Raw genomic sequence first — 14171 nt, 5'->3', positions numbered from 1 at the left:
CACACACACACACACACACACACACAAATAAAAAAACAGATGATATAATAAAACGGAAAATGTGGTAAAAGACGACTGTTGGGCGCTGAGTAAAAGAAACATTGCATCCATTCGACTCTTTTACTCCACCTGTCAAAATTTGCTTCCAAAAATTCCATTTCTGGATACTTTTTCGTAATCTTGTCCCAGTCTCTATCCACCCTGAGGTGCGGACCAAAACCAGGTCCAATGCAACAGTTGACCACTGATCCAATGTTTTATGGCACTGTTGAATTTCAAGGGGTTGCTTCTTCAATTGCCGAGTTACAAGGCCACTGACTTGTTTAGGTTACCATTCCATATGTCTTTAGAACGATGCTGACCACCTCAAGTTCCTCGGTGTCCAAAACCTTTACCATGATGTTATCTCAAATGCAGATACGGCTTCACCAAGTCTTAATTTTCTAAGATTTCCTTCAGTATTTCAAGTTGCCGCCGCAGTAGCAAGAGGGTCCGTATATACAGGATTGATAGTCCACCCTTGAAGACCCGAGCTTGTAATTTGAAACAGTTTCAATAGATGGCAACTTAATTGAATCACCGATTAGACGCCACTGTACATTAAAGCTATCCAGCTACAAAAACATGGCCGGCACCGGCTGCTCTGACGACAACCGCTTAATAATGATGGCCGACATAATAATAAACTTACTTGCAGTTACCAACAGAAACAACATGAACAGAAGAGTTAAAGTAATAAAAGAACTTCACACAAAATTAATTACAGAGACCGTAAAACATGAAACCCTTCAATAGAAATTTGAAAATATACACGTGCACATATAATCACAGATCTATATTTTCTCTGTCTGTGTGCGTGTGTGGTTGTGTTGGTGTGCGTATGGGATCGTATTTGTGTGTGTGAGTCTTCATGCGTGCGTACCTACACACGCAATGTTTTCGTAAACATATTCTCACCTCTGGGTACTGACTCTATTACTAAAACCATTTCTGCTCATCTCTTCACGTTTGCCGTCATTTTTGTTGTATTTTTAAATGTATCTGGAACACGCAACTACACAATATATTTGTGCTTGTATTAACTTGTAATACTTCTGATGCCATATGTATATCATGTATTAGCTTTTATTAATGGAAAAACGAAAGACAAAAACATTTTCTTCATTTTTCTTATTCTTCCTTAAAATTTTTTCTATTACAACTAAAATACACACCAATTCTTGCTTTAAATTACACCAACACACAATTAGGTCTGGTATATGTCGGACCAAAAGAGGAGCCTTTACGTAGTCGCATGGCTTGCAAGAAATAATCACTAAATTTCCCCTAGGTCACATCCAACGGTCTTAATCCATCCAGCCAGCCATCCAGCTATCCAGCCAGTCTTCTTCGTCCACTATTGCTAAGAGGATCGTGGGTGTACAAGCACCTCCTGCATAGGGCCTTATCAGAAGCAACCGTCATTATACTTTCTTGTTGGTCTCCCATGTGTAACCATTAAGGCTATGGCTATTATTCAACCATCTCGTTTTTGGCTTGCCCCTAGGTTTCCTGCCGTTTATTTCGGCTTGTAGAATCCGTCAGGCGTTTCACTCCTGCGACACTGTAATCTCATGCCCGTAGTACAGGAGTTGTGACTTCTCAATAAGAAGCAACGGATCGAAAAGGAGATGTTGTCTTAATTAAAACATATTGGATAATGAAGCCATTTAAACAAAAATGATGGCCGTCACTCACAAACGAGCATGACCTTGTAGTTTTTATTTATTATTTTGAGTGTCTATTTAGTCGTGAGCAAACAGAGATAGCCTCCGCTCTCCCACCCTTGTTCCTGCTAAACATACAGTCTATAGTAGCTGCACTAACACCCAATTGGTACTACTTTCAGAGTGATGTAACGCAAAATAGTGCCTTGCTCAGGGCGACAACTCTCCATCCTGCCTAAGAAGCGGACCAACAACCTTTTGATCTTGAAAGGAACACGTTAACCATTAGGCTATGTGCCTTTCAGAAGCCTCCATTAATAACTCTCTGAAAATAAAATAATTTAAAAAGAAAACCACGTTATTTGTAAACATGTTATGCGGACATTTTTTAGTCTTTCCCCGTGGAAGGGTATTGCCTATTGTTATATTCGAAATCATACCTAGAGTTAAATAAAACATGAAATACCGCAACAAATAAATAAATAATTAAATAAATAAATAAGCGAAGTCTTGCAGTTGCCATTTCCAATTATTTCGGATTACTAAGGATTATTTGTTATTTTCAGTTTGTATAACATAGTTATTTACTATATTATGCCCAAAGATCGAAAGAAAACCGTACATGAGAGTGATTCAATCATCGATAAAACTTTATTGGCTGAGACAATGCTTCCAGTAGCTTATCAGCTTTTCCATGGAGAGAAGTAGCTAGTTCCTTGTTCAATCCTTCTCTATTTTTGGTACAGAGGCCCTAGTTACAGTGTGAAGTAACCGACTCGTTTATATATATATATATATATATATATATATATATATATATACAGATAGATAGATCGACAGACAGATAGGTAGAGAGATAGATAGATAAATAGAGAGAGAGAGAGAGAGAGAGAGAGAGTGAGAATAAGACAGAGGCAATCTGGTCTGGTGAAAGTTCGGGAATCTGAGGGCAAGTTTCTCCATTCCATTGCCATTCTATCTATGGTCATTACATCCTTCTTACGCAACAGGTCAGTGATGGCGAATCTGACACGCATATCAGCGGTGACATATCACATGTTTTTGATGATATCCGATGGATTCTTAAGAAACAAAATCACTCTGTAATATCAAGGCTTAAAGAGCTCGCTGACAAAAAATTTGGAGGTGCAGGTATGGCTGTGTGGTTAAGAACCCCGTTCTGCCAAACGTTGATCACGGGTTCAGTCTCACTGCGCAGCATATTTGGCAAGTGTCTTCTTCTGTAACCCTAGGTCGACCAATATCCTTTGAGCGAATTTGTTAAGTGGAAACTGTGTGGAAGCCCGTATATGTGTGTGTGTTTGTTCTTTCAACGTTTGACAACCGGTGACAGTCTATTTGCCTTCACGTAAATTAGCGGTTCGGCAAAAGTGACCAATTCAATAAGTACCAGACTTTAAAAAAATTAAAAAATAAGTACTGGGGTCAATATGTTCGACTTAACCTTCCAAGGCAGTGCCCCAGCATGGCCGTAGTTCAACGAATGAAACAAGTAAAGGAAAGAAGTGATAAAAAGATATTACATTTTAGAAAGTTCTGTTTTTCAGTGACATCTGATAATGGCATTTCGTTAAAAAACTCATTCATGAAAGTCGCTTACAAATTACCGAATTAACGACTCATTATTGTCCTCTCGTAGGCCAACATAATCTCTCAAGTGAATCATTTTAGTTTCCATTTTGTTTTCAATTGCTTCCTATTTATTTTCTGATTTTAAAAATAATGGCATCATAGGCGCAGGAGTAGCTGTGTAGTAAGTAGCTTGCTTGCCAACCACACACACACACACACACACACACACACACACACACACAAACATACATACACAGATGCATACATATATAGTGGGATATATAGTGGGATAGTCTATATTACTCCGAAAGGAGGAATGTAAATCCGGTTTCCTAGTTTCTCTGGCGTTTATATTCCTCCCTGGATGGGACGCCAGTCCATCGCAAGATGACTTTTTACCAGCTGAGTGGACTGCAACATCGTAAAATGAAGTTTTTTGCTCAAGAAGACAACACATCTCTCGGTTCACAATTTTACGTTCATGAGTCCAACACGCTAACCCTAAACCATGTACTTCCATACACATAATAATCTTTACGTTCTGAGTTTAAATTCCTCTGAGGTCGACTTTCATCCTTTCCAGGTCTACAAAATACGTGACAATAGAGTACTGGGATGGATGTAATCTAATTACCCCTCCCATCAAATTTGTTGGCCCTGTGGTGCCAAAATTGGAAAGAGTTTTTATTATATTACTTCTACGATCAACACGTAATTATAAAGCTTATGAATAAGTTAGCAATAAGCAGAAATACTTCTGATGGCAGTTATGAAAACCGAATGTAAAGAAAGAAAATCAAATTCGGAAAAGCATTAAAATATCTGTAACTTCTTCCATTTGTCTTGATCAGATTAGTAATATTACGTCAACGGCTCGACAAGTTTTTATTACACAATATTTTCCGGGCAATTCTAATCATAGCGAGTTGATTTAGTTTAAAGGATTCGCCTCAAAGCATGCCAGGAAAAGACATACACGACTCAATAAAGCAGTTTTGAGAAAAACATAGCTTTGTCAAAAATAGTTTCGGTTACTACAAATGATATCCTTCATACAGTAAGGCTAAAAATGTTAGTTTGTAAAGCAATTTACGGAAAAAGTCAGTCATCTGCTTGCTTCTTTCTATTGCATTGTACATTAGGAAGCATTGTGGACAAAGCTAGGCTTAAGAGATTTCGGTATTCGGTAAAGATTTGTGACAAATTTAATTTGATTTCTACCACGAGCGAGAATTTAATTTGTATTTAAATATAGGTGAATCAGCTTACAATGGTTTGCTAATGTACAACAATTAACGATGATTGAGGCAGGACTTGGAAGGTTTGTACAGTGTTTAAGTGACTTTCCTTGTATGTAAACCATAGAGCGTGATTGTCCGAAGCCGAATGGATTTATTTTGGAGTTACCGAACACACATGTATGCAAGTAATTGGGAATAAACAGTCAAAGGAACTTCTGAGAATGTGGAATTGTATTTTCGAAAATTTTGGCGTGTTTAAAATTCTTGCGATAGCACTCCTAATAATTTCCTGATCAATGTAGTCATGTGATACGTAGTTCTCAGAACTAAACAACTCTAAAACATGAACAAGAGAAATATAAAGGATGATTTGAGAAAAAAATAAAAATGACTCGAGCGTGGCTGTGTGGCAAAACGTTTGCTTCCCAAAGTCTTACTTCCTGATCCAGTCCTACTGCGGGGCACCTTGGGCAAGCGTCTACTACCATAGTCTCGAGTTGACCAAAACCTTGTGAATGAATTTGGTAGACGGAAACTGAAAGACCACACACACACATATATTGTGTGTGTGAGTATATGTGCTTATGTCACCATCGCTTGACAACTGGTGCTGATGTGATTATGTCCCTATAACTTAGCGGTTTGGCAACAGTGACCGATACTGACGTTCTTTTTTTAAATAAGTACTGGATCGATTTGTTCGACTAAAAATTGTTTGAGGTGGTGCCCCAGCTTGGCCTCAGTCTAATGATTGAAACAAATAAAATATAAACGATAAATGATAAGAAAACACAATAAAATTACCGTGGGGGGGGGACGTGTCGAATATTCAGGACAGAATAAAGATGACGAAGAAAATAAAAGAAAGCCAGCCGAGCGTTGTACCCTCAGTGTTTAAGTAACTTAGTTGTAATCAGTTTATCAAACATGGAGGAGGTAAACCTCTACTCTCTTTCTTTCCTTTCTGTTATCTTTACACTGAAGAAGAATTCTATCTGAAACAATTTCCCGGTATTCTTTTTATAGTTTTATCTTGCAAACGATACCAGTAAAGGCACATTTGATTTCCGTGGACTTTGAAGTCAGGACATTAAAAAATCGTAATAAAATATCGCAAGGCATAAACATAACGCCCATAATTTTTTTGTTCTTACTCTCCATCGAGTGAAGGAGCGTGGCTTAGTGGTTAAGGTATTCGGCTGTAAGGTCGTGAGTTCCATTCATGGCGGCGCTTTGTATACTTGAATAAGACACTTTATTTCACGTTGCTCCAGTTCACTCAGCTGGCAAAAATGAGTTGTACATTTAATTCAAATGGACCAGCCTTGTCATACTCTGTTTCATGCTATATCTCCCTGAGAACTATCTTAAAGGTATGCGTGTCTGTGGTGTAGTCAGCCACTTGAACGTTAATTTCACGAGCAAGCTGTTCTGTTGATCAGATGAAATGGAACTCTCGTCGACGAAATCAAAATATAACTCTCCACCGACCACTCTAATAATTATCTCATTTTGAATAGGTAGAAGGCTCTTTGTATCCTCACAAGATTTCTTAACAATGTAAAACAAAATGGTTTCAATCGGTGATTGAAACCATATTTTCATCCCACCTTAGTGAGTTCGGATGTCTTTCTGTACATTTATCCATCAAATAATAATTTACATGGATCAAAACCACGCAAAGAGGTTTTGGCGCTCGGGATTTAATAAAAAGAATTAGCGACATCAGTGAAATCAATTTTAACATAGAATCGAAATGAAATTCCCAGAGTAGTAACCATTAGACTTATGAATAATTCATCTCTTATGAATTATGCAATGCGTTTCCATTCCTCAATCCAGCATTGCTTTGTGTAATAGTTCACATTCCTCGCACCTGCAATGTTGCTTAGATTTGTAGGAGAATGGAATGGAATCATATTATGTTGAAGACTTAGCAATACAAAAGAAATATAATGACTACATTTGACGGTCGACGCATATCAATATTGGTTCGCCGAGAACTTACTGTCAAGCGGTTCTGATGTCAAAACGGAGAAATGGCTCTCAGTTTTCTCGGGTCTTTTGTGGTAGTAGTAGTAGTACAGATCAAACGAAACAGTACTTGCGCACTTCGCATAATAAGTTTTAATAAATAACTTGGAAAATGTATTGAAAACTACGGCCTGTCTTGTTTTATTAATCATTTTTGTACACAAAAAAATAATGTTATGTTGTTTTCAGGACGTGCATTGGGTTTCCTAAAGCTTTAAATGATACTATTTAAAATTCGCAGCAATGAGAACTATTGGATCGCCGGAATAATACTTTGCAGCATTTTTTCCGACTCTTTACGCTCGCAGTTCAAATTCTGCCGGGATCGACTTTATCTTTTACCTTTCATGGTCGGAAAAATAAGTACAAGTTGAGCACTGGGGTCGTTGTAATCGACTTACTCCCTCCCCTAAAATTTCAGGCCTTGTGCCAAAATTTAAGACCATTATATAAAACAAACGGTTCTTCTGTAGTTTTAAGGTAACGAGAGAAACTACACTGTTCACACCTGGAATATTACATATCCTTTTCTATTCTAGGCATAAGGCTGGAAATTTGGGGGGAGGAGGCCATTCGATTACATCGACTCCAGTACGCAACTGATACTTAATTTATCAACCCCGAAAGGATGAAAGGCAAAGTCGACCTCGGCGGAATTTGAACTCAGAACGTAATGACAGACGAAATATCGCTAAGCATTTCGCCCGGCGTGCTAACGTTTCTGCCAGCTCGCCGCCTTTGAAATATTACATATTGACAATGCCATGAGGAATGGCTGCCAACATCAATGGGGCTATGAGACAATATTCTTACACAATGTCTATGGTATCTCTTTTGGACAAGGTGGCGAGTTGGCAAAATAGTTAGCGCGTCGCACAAAATGTTTAGAGGCATTTCGTCTGGTTCTTTACGGTCTGATTCCAATCTCGCCGAGGTCAACTTTGTGTTTTATCATTTCGAAAGCGATAAAACACAGTCAAATACTATGGTCGTTGTAATCGACTTACACCCGATCCTTAAAAATTGCTACCCTTGTGCCAAAACTTGAAACCATTGTTTCTTCTGGCTACTTTTGTTATGAGGTCAACTTTCCCTTTCATTTTTTGAGCTTCGATAAAGTTACGTGCATGTATGTGTGTGTGTGTGTGTTGGGGTGGCATGTAATCTGTTGACTCCCCAAAGTTCAGGTATTCTGTTTGTTAGAAACAATTGTTAGCTATCTTCTGTAACCTACATTACGATAAACTTAACTTTCACCTCCATCAAATCACTGCCAGGAAATTTGTCTAGATTCAGGCTTCTTCATCAACGTTGCTTATTCTTCATGATTTTTCTATTACAATTCCATTAGGAAAAGAATAAAAGTTAATGAAGGTTACGTGACTCAGGCAAATCACTAATGTAGCAACTTCTCTCATTTTTCTTCTTCATTCAAAGCGCTATTACCTTAAATGCTTGCTTCAGATAATCTTAATCGTAAATATTTAAACAAAATAACTATACCACGCCAAGAACAGGTAATCAAGGATTTAGGTTCGTTATAAACCACTCTATTCTGAAAAGTTTGGATTAATATTGATTAAACAAACGCAAAAAAATGTTGTAGTAATCAGCTTAATTTCAAATGTCATTGTAAGCTCACAGTTTTTACTCCGATACATGTATTTAACTTACAGAGTCAGTAGAGCTTCGGACAGAATGCTTCGCGGCATTTGTTTTGACTCTCTGAAATCTGAGTTCGAATCCTTTTGAAATCGTGCTTTGTAACCACGTGGTTTTTGGCTCAGTCTCACAGCGCAGTACTTTGGGCAAGTGTCGTTAACTACAGTCCCAGTTTAAGTGAATTCGACGGAAACTGTGTTGAAGGCCACCGTATATATATATAAATACACGAGGAGGGTGGGATGAGAAGTTCCTGGCTCTGGCTAAAAGAAAATGCAGGGGGATCAGTTAATTATGATTTTAATCAAAACATTTCACACTCAGATTCACACACTCATTGTCATTTTCGAAAATACAAGCATTTTACACCATCGAGTAAAAGATTCCATTGTTTCAACCTTGTTAAACCCAAGTCTCTAACTAAATCATTTAACTCAAGTTGACTTAATAAATGAGGAACATGTTTTGAAGATCCTGGTTCATCACAGTGATCTGCTGTATCATTCGGCACGCCTTCAGTTGAAGTAGATGCAGTACTTTCTTCACTTGAACTATCTTTGTCAAAAGATGAAGGAGGTTCTGGAATTGGAATATTTTCAGCAGCATGAGCAACTGGTTTCTAAAGCTGAAGGGCAATCTAGATAAACAATCTTGGATTTTTTCTTCTTAGAGAAACCTGTGATGTTAGTTAAACAGAAATAACAATCGGTGTAGTGGTTTGTAGGTTCGCGCCATATCATTGGTACTGCAAATGGCACACTTTTCCGTTTACCATTCAGTTATTGGGTTAGTGCTATGTAGCAGTTTTTGCAACAAACATGAGGCGCCCACATTTTATCCTGGTCTCCAACTTTACACCCAAAGAAAAGCTTGTAATCATTAAAAAATTTCTTTGTAAGCTTATTTCTCTGATCTTTTGGCGTAAATTTTCCACACACGTAACAAAAGCTGTCCAGGTGATTAACACAAATTTTTCTGCTCATCATAAATACATACAGTAATAACCTAAATCAACACTCAAGGAAGCCTATCAGTAAACTAAAATATAAATTTAATTAACAGTAAATGCTACTATAAAATATCAAAATATATTTCTCAAAAAAAAAAAAAATCATTGAAATTATTATAGAATGTACTGAAGTTATGGCTATCACGAAACATTTTTTTTCCATCTCTAAATTTCAAACATATAACACTTTAATAATTAACTAAACTTACTACTAAACTACTTTTCATATAACCTGGCTCTCTTATTTGATGTACTTTGTTTTAACAGCACCAGCAGTTATCAAGAAAAGGGAGTCTGAGTGGCTTACTATAACCTAATATCAATAACCTACTGTGAAGAGAATTTTTACTATAATTACAGCGATAACAAAGTAAAAGAAATTCTCATCTTGGGTGGCAATGTAACAGATAGCCTACATTTCCCTCTATCAGCATGTATTTTATTTCAGTGATGAGTATATGAATGAAAAGTGAAAGCAAATAGCCTACTATTATCAATTGGTTGGAAAATCTGATGCTGTGAATAGCTAAAAAACTACACGTGCTGTCTGAAAACTGATGTCATATTCGGATTCTGAATTATCCTGAATCAGCTGAAATTTTTTTTTGTTGTCCAGTGTTATTGGTGCCAAAGTTTGGCGCAAGGCTAGAAATTTCGGAGGAAGATTAAAAAAAGAAATAAATAAAATAAAGCGAAGTCGACATCGGCGAAATTCGAACTGCGAGCGTAATGATAGACAAGATGTCGTTAAATATTTTTACGCGTCGTGCTAACGATTCTGCCATCTCGGCGATTTTAGTATATGGGTTATTAAAACTTGGATGCATTAAAAGTTTCTTGATTACTAATCTAATGGTTGTTTTTTCCCTTTTGATAGCAATCACTCAGAATATCTCACTATTTAAATAGCAAATGGCTTAAAAATTGCTCGGAAACTCTGAGTATCTTCTTCACTTAGAAACATTAAGTTCGACAATAAATTTATTACAGAATGCAATTTATGGCCGGATATCATTTTTATTACACATGAAATGAAAAAAAATAAATAAATAAAAACAAAGAAAATCCACGAAATATATAAATGAATAAATAAATAAAGCAAATGAAATCCGAACAAAAGTTGTATATTTTGGAATATATAAATGGAACAGAATATTGATTGATAATAATCATATTATAAAAATTATATTAAAAATATAAAAAGAAAAATGATCTTGTGTGAATGTATAAATTTGATTTGTTTCTTGGGGAAAAAATATAATATTGAATAACTGAATTGGGAATATGTTTTTATAGCATACTTGTAAATTTCTCAAACAAATTATTAGTTAGGCTTTGAAGACGAAAGCATCGACATTACGAATATTGAAAAATGATGTTCATATTCTTGAGAAAGCTATATATATATATACATGTGTGTATGCGCTTGTGTTTATATCTCTCTATATATAAGCATATAAGTATATATATGCTTATATACTTGCATGAAGTATATATGAGATAGATAGATACATAGATAGATAGAGAGAGAGGGAAGGAGGGGGAGGGAAGGAAGCTGGATGGCTGGTTAAGAGGTACACTGAAAGGAATCTTAAACAAATTCCATAGCTAAAGGTAGTATGTAAATTGCCTAAAAGAAATAACAGCTTCAAGGAACTCTTTAGATATGTAGTACGAAACTAAAAGATCCTACTCTGTAAAACATGCATATATAGACGTGTGTGTGTAACATAAATAATATCTTATGTAACATATATAGATAATTAAAGGTATAATATATAATGCTTATACACACACACATAAAATATAATATATATAAATATATATTGTATATTATATACATTGTATATTATATATATGTATATATACATATTAGATCTATAATACATAGACGTACACAGTTACGCGCGCATACCGATGCACACACCCACTTATATATATACACATATATGCAGTATATATTCTCAGTTTCAATGCATATTCAGCAGTTCAGTAACTGATCTTTATTCTGTACGTGGTAGATGCAGTAGAGCACGATGTAAGCCCTCAGTAATTTTAAATTTATGAAGCAATTTTTATTTCCAGTTGAGCCCATTCGTTTCATTTACGCTGATCCTAAGTCACAGTGTATTTGCCTTGCTTACAAAAGTGTGGCCGGTTTTGTACTGATGGAAAACGAAATTCAAATTCTAAAGAACACGCATATTTCTTTATGTAGGTGCAATACGATAGAATGGTTTTGAAGTACTCTTTATAGCCACATGGTTGCGAGTTCGATCATACTCTGTGGTCTCTTGGGCTAATTTAATTTTTCATAGCTTCGGTTAACCTGTAGGATCGACAAAAGCATAGTACGTATTGTCACTTATTGTATCACACATATTATGCCAGAGAATTACGTTAAGGAGACACGGTGTTTCTGTGAGATGCGTAACCCTTTTATACGATTATTCAAAAGATCATTCGGTTGATCGAACAGCTGAATCCTCATTGTTGAGCGGCGAAGATCCGCCATATCCGGAAGATTGGTTTCAAATTTGGTATGCGGCCAACAATTTCGGTGGAGGCTGCAAGTTGATTACATCAACCCAATTGTGTTAACCCCAAATCACAAAGATGAAGAACTTTTACCTCAGACAATTCTGCAGTTTCATGCCTTCTAATTGTGTTTATACATTTAGTATGACATAGAGATAACAAATTTTAATTTAAACTTGCTTCAGCTGCGTATAGCGAATTTTTCTACTCAGCAGCATTTTGCAATACCATGGAGTGTTTTATTCATTATTACCTTTGCATCGAAGAATACATTCCTTTTAAGCATCTAAAATGCTTTGCGGCATTTCATCCGTCTTTACGTTCTGAGTTCAAATTCTGCTAAGGTAGACTTTGAGTACCGAGGTCGATGCAATCGATTGAACCCTCTCCCGAAATTGGTGGCTTTGTACCAAAATTTGAAGCCTATATATATATATTACTATGATTGACCGCTGACTGAACACTATTCAATTTTTTTTCTCCGTGTTTTTCTCCTTGTCACCGTATTCTTTCTGTTGAAGAGCGTAGCTCGAAACGCTAAATACTTTCCGTATTCCCGAGCGTCATACTAATACATCCTTTTGTTGTTTACACCACCTGTCCTCGTCTGTTGTTGTTTTTTTCGTACATTCTCCCATATATATATATGTATATATATATATATATATATATATATTGTTTTTATTGTTTTTAAACCAACAAGTCTCTGAAGAGAGTCTATCTCAAATAATTTAACAGTATCATGTTTAGAACGATGTGTATCCATTTAGTATGAGGCATAGATGGTGATTTTAATGTAACGCTGTTTCAGTTGTATATACAAATTGTTTCTACAGCTTGGGAAGCTTTCGCCAAACCAGTAAATGCTTGTATTCCCCGTTTCCTACATGTCGAAGACGTTTCGTTTGGATAGATGATAACTAAGTGCATAGTATCGCAAGCTTCAGCCAAAGAGAAACGCATTTGTCGTTCTCGTGAGTCACTGCAGCAACGATTTATCTCGCTTCGATTGACACAAATCCGTGAAGAGATTTTATATCAGACAATTCCACAGCATCATACCTTTTAAACGACGTGTTTACTTTTAGTATCATCATTGACGATTTTATTTATGAATGGTAAAAAAAGAACAAAAAAATTAATATATAGTTAAAATATTAAAGGTGTACATTTATCGAACTTTGAGGAATAAAATTTTGATAAATGAAATTTTAGCTCATGAAATATGCTTGTATTTAGGGGATGGTATGGGCATTTAATATTAACACTATTTTTAATTGATTCATAAAAGAAATGCGTCTACAGCGGGTATTTGAAATGCTGTTAAGTTATCCAGTCTATTAATCTCATATTTACACATTAATACTTTTTAAAAACCGTTGAGAACATTTATGAACGTTATATGTCTATTATTTTTATTTGTTTCAGTTATTGGGCTGCCTCCATACTTGAGCAGTGCCTTGTAGGGTCAGTCGAACAAATCGACTGATCTCAGCCCATGTTTTTAAAGTCTGACATTGCTTTGTACGGGAGGCAAATTGTGTTTCGTAATTATTTCAAATCCTCAGCGAAGCATAAACTTCAATATATATGCTATGTTAGTAATGAGAGTATCACTTAGTAAACGTACAATGATGCACACTTGTAGGTGTAGGTGTGGAAGTGTAGAAATAGTCAAAGAGTAAATTAGTCTTTAAGATAACAGAATTAACATTCCAATAACAAGAGGAAGTATAGTAACATTTTAAGATACTTTACTTCTTTATCTCGCCATATTACACTGATAGCTAAAAGCAATTCATTACATTTAAACGATAATCACTTAACGATTGATATATTATTTAATAATAATAAATGTATATATAATGGTCTTTTTATCACTTGGTGCACAACAGTGGTTTCAGTAAATGGATTCGAAAGAATGATGTTCATGCTGTTCCCAAGGGTATTAACAGCATAACTGATACGGGGTAGCTATGAGAGATGATTAAAAACATGTTAGCAGGAGATTACATTTTGCTTTACGTTGTCTACCAAAGAAAACCTAAGAGTGTTATTGAGAAGAAATTGAACTTGTTACGTTGGCGGGTTTATATTTAGCAGAATTAAAAAGATTGCAATGAACGAAATTTTGCCTACGACAAATGCTTGTATAAAGTAGTTTGTATGAAGATTGTATGTTAACAAATTCTAGAGTTGTTCAATGTGTTTGTATGTGTGTTTGTATGTGTGTGTGTGTGCGCGCGCGCTGGCACATAATATATGAAGGCATATTACATGTGTGTCTCCACACAGGCACATATCTATATAATACAGATATATAGGTATTTACGTGTGGATCTATCATATATGCATAAATATACGCATATATATATATATATATATATA

General features: G+C 35.8%; 1 protein-coding gene across 1 annotated transcript in view; it reads right to left on the bottom strand.

The window, feature by feature from the left end:
• LOC106874982 (gamma-aminobutyric acid receptor subunit alpha-5-like) overlaps positions 1 to 11760 on the bottom strand; it is a 169958-nt gene extending 158198 nt beyond the window's left edge. The window contains exons 1-2 of the mRNA XM_052969899.1: positions 11691 to 11760; positions 8604 to 8815 (exon numbers count right to left, since the gene is read on the bottom strand). Of these exons, the coding sequence (XP_052825859.1) occupies positions 8604 to 8815; positions 11691 to 11760 (282 nt within the window). The remainder of the gene's footprint in view (positions 1 to 8603; positions 8816 to 11690) is intronic.
• Between the last annotated feature and the right edge of the window lie 2411 nt (positions 11761 to 14171).

The sequence above is a fragment of the Octopus bimaculoides genome, chromosome 8 (genome assembly GCF_001194135.2).
Source record: "Octopus bimaculoides isolate UCB-OBI-ISO-001 chromosome 8, ASM119413v2, whole genome shotgun sequence".
NCBI lineage: Eukaryota > Metazoa > Mollusca > Cephalopoda > Octopoda > Octopodidae > Octopus > Octopus bimaculoides.
This window is presented reverse-complemented; position numbering and strand designations above follow the sequence as displayed.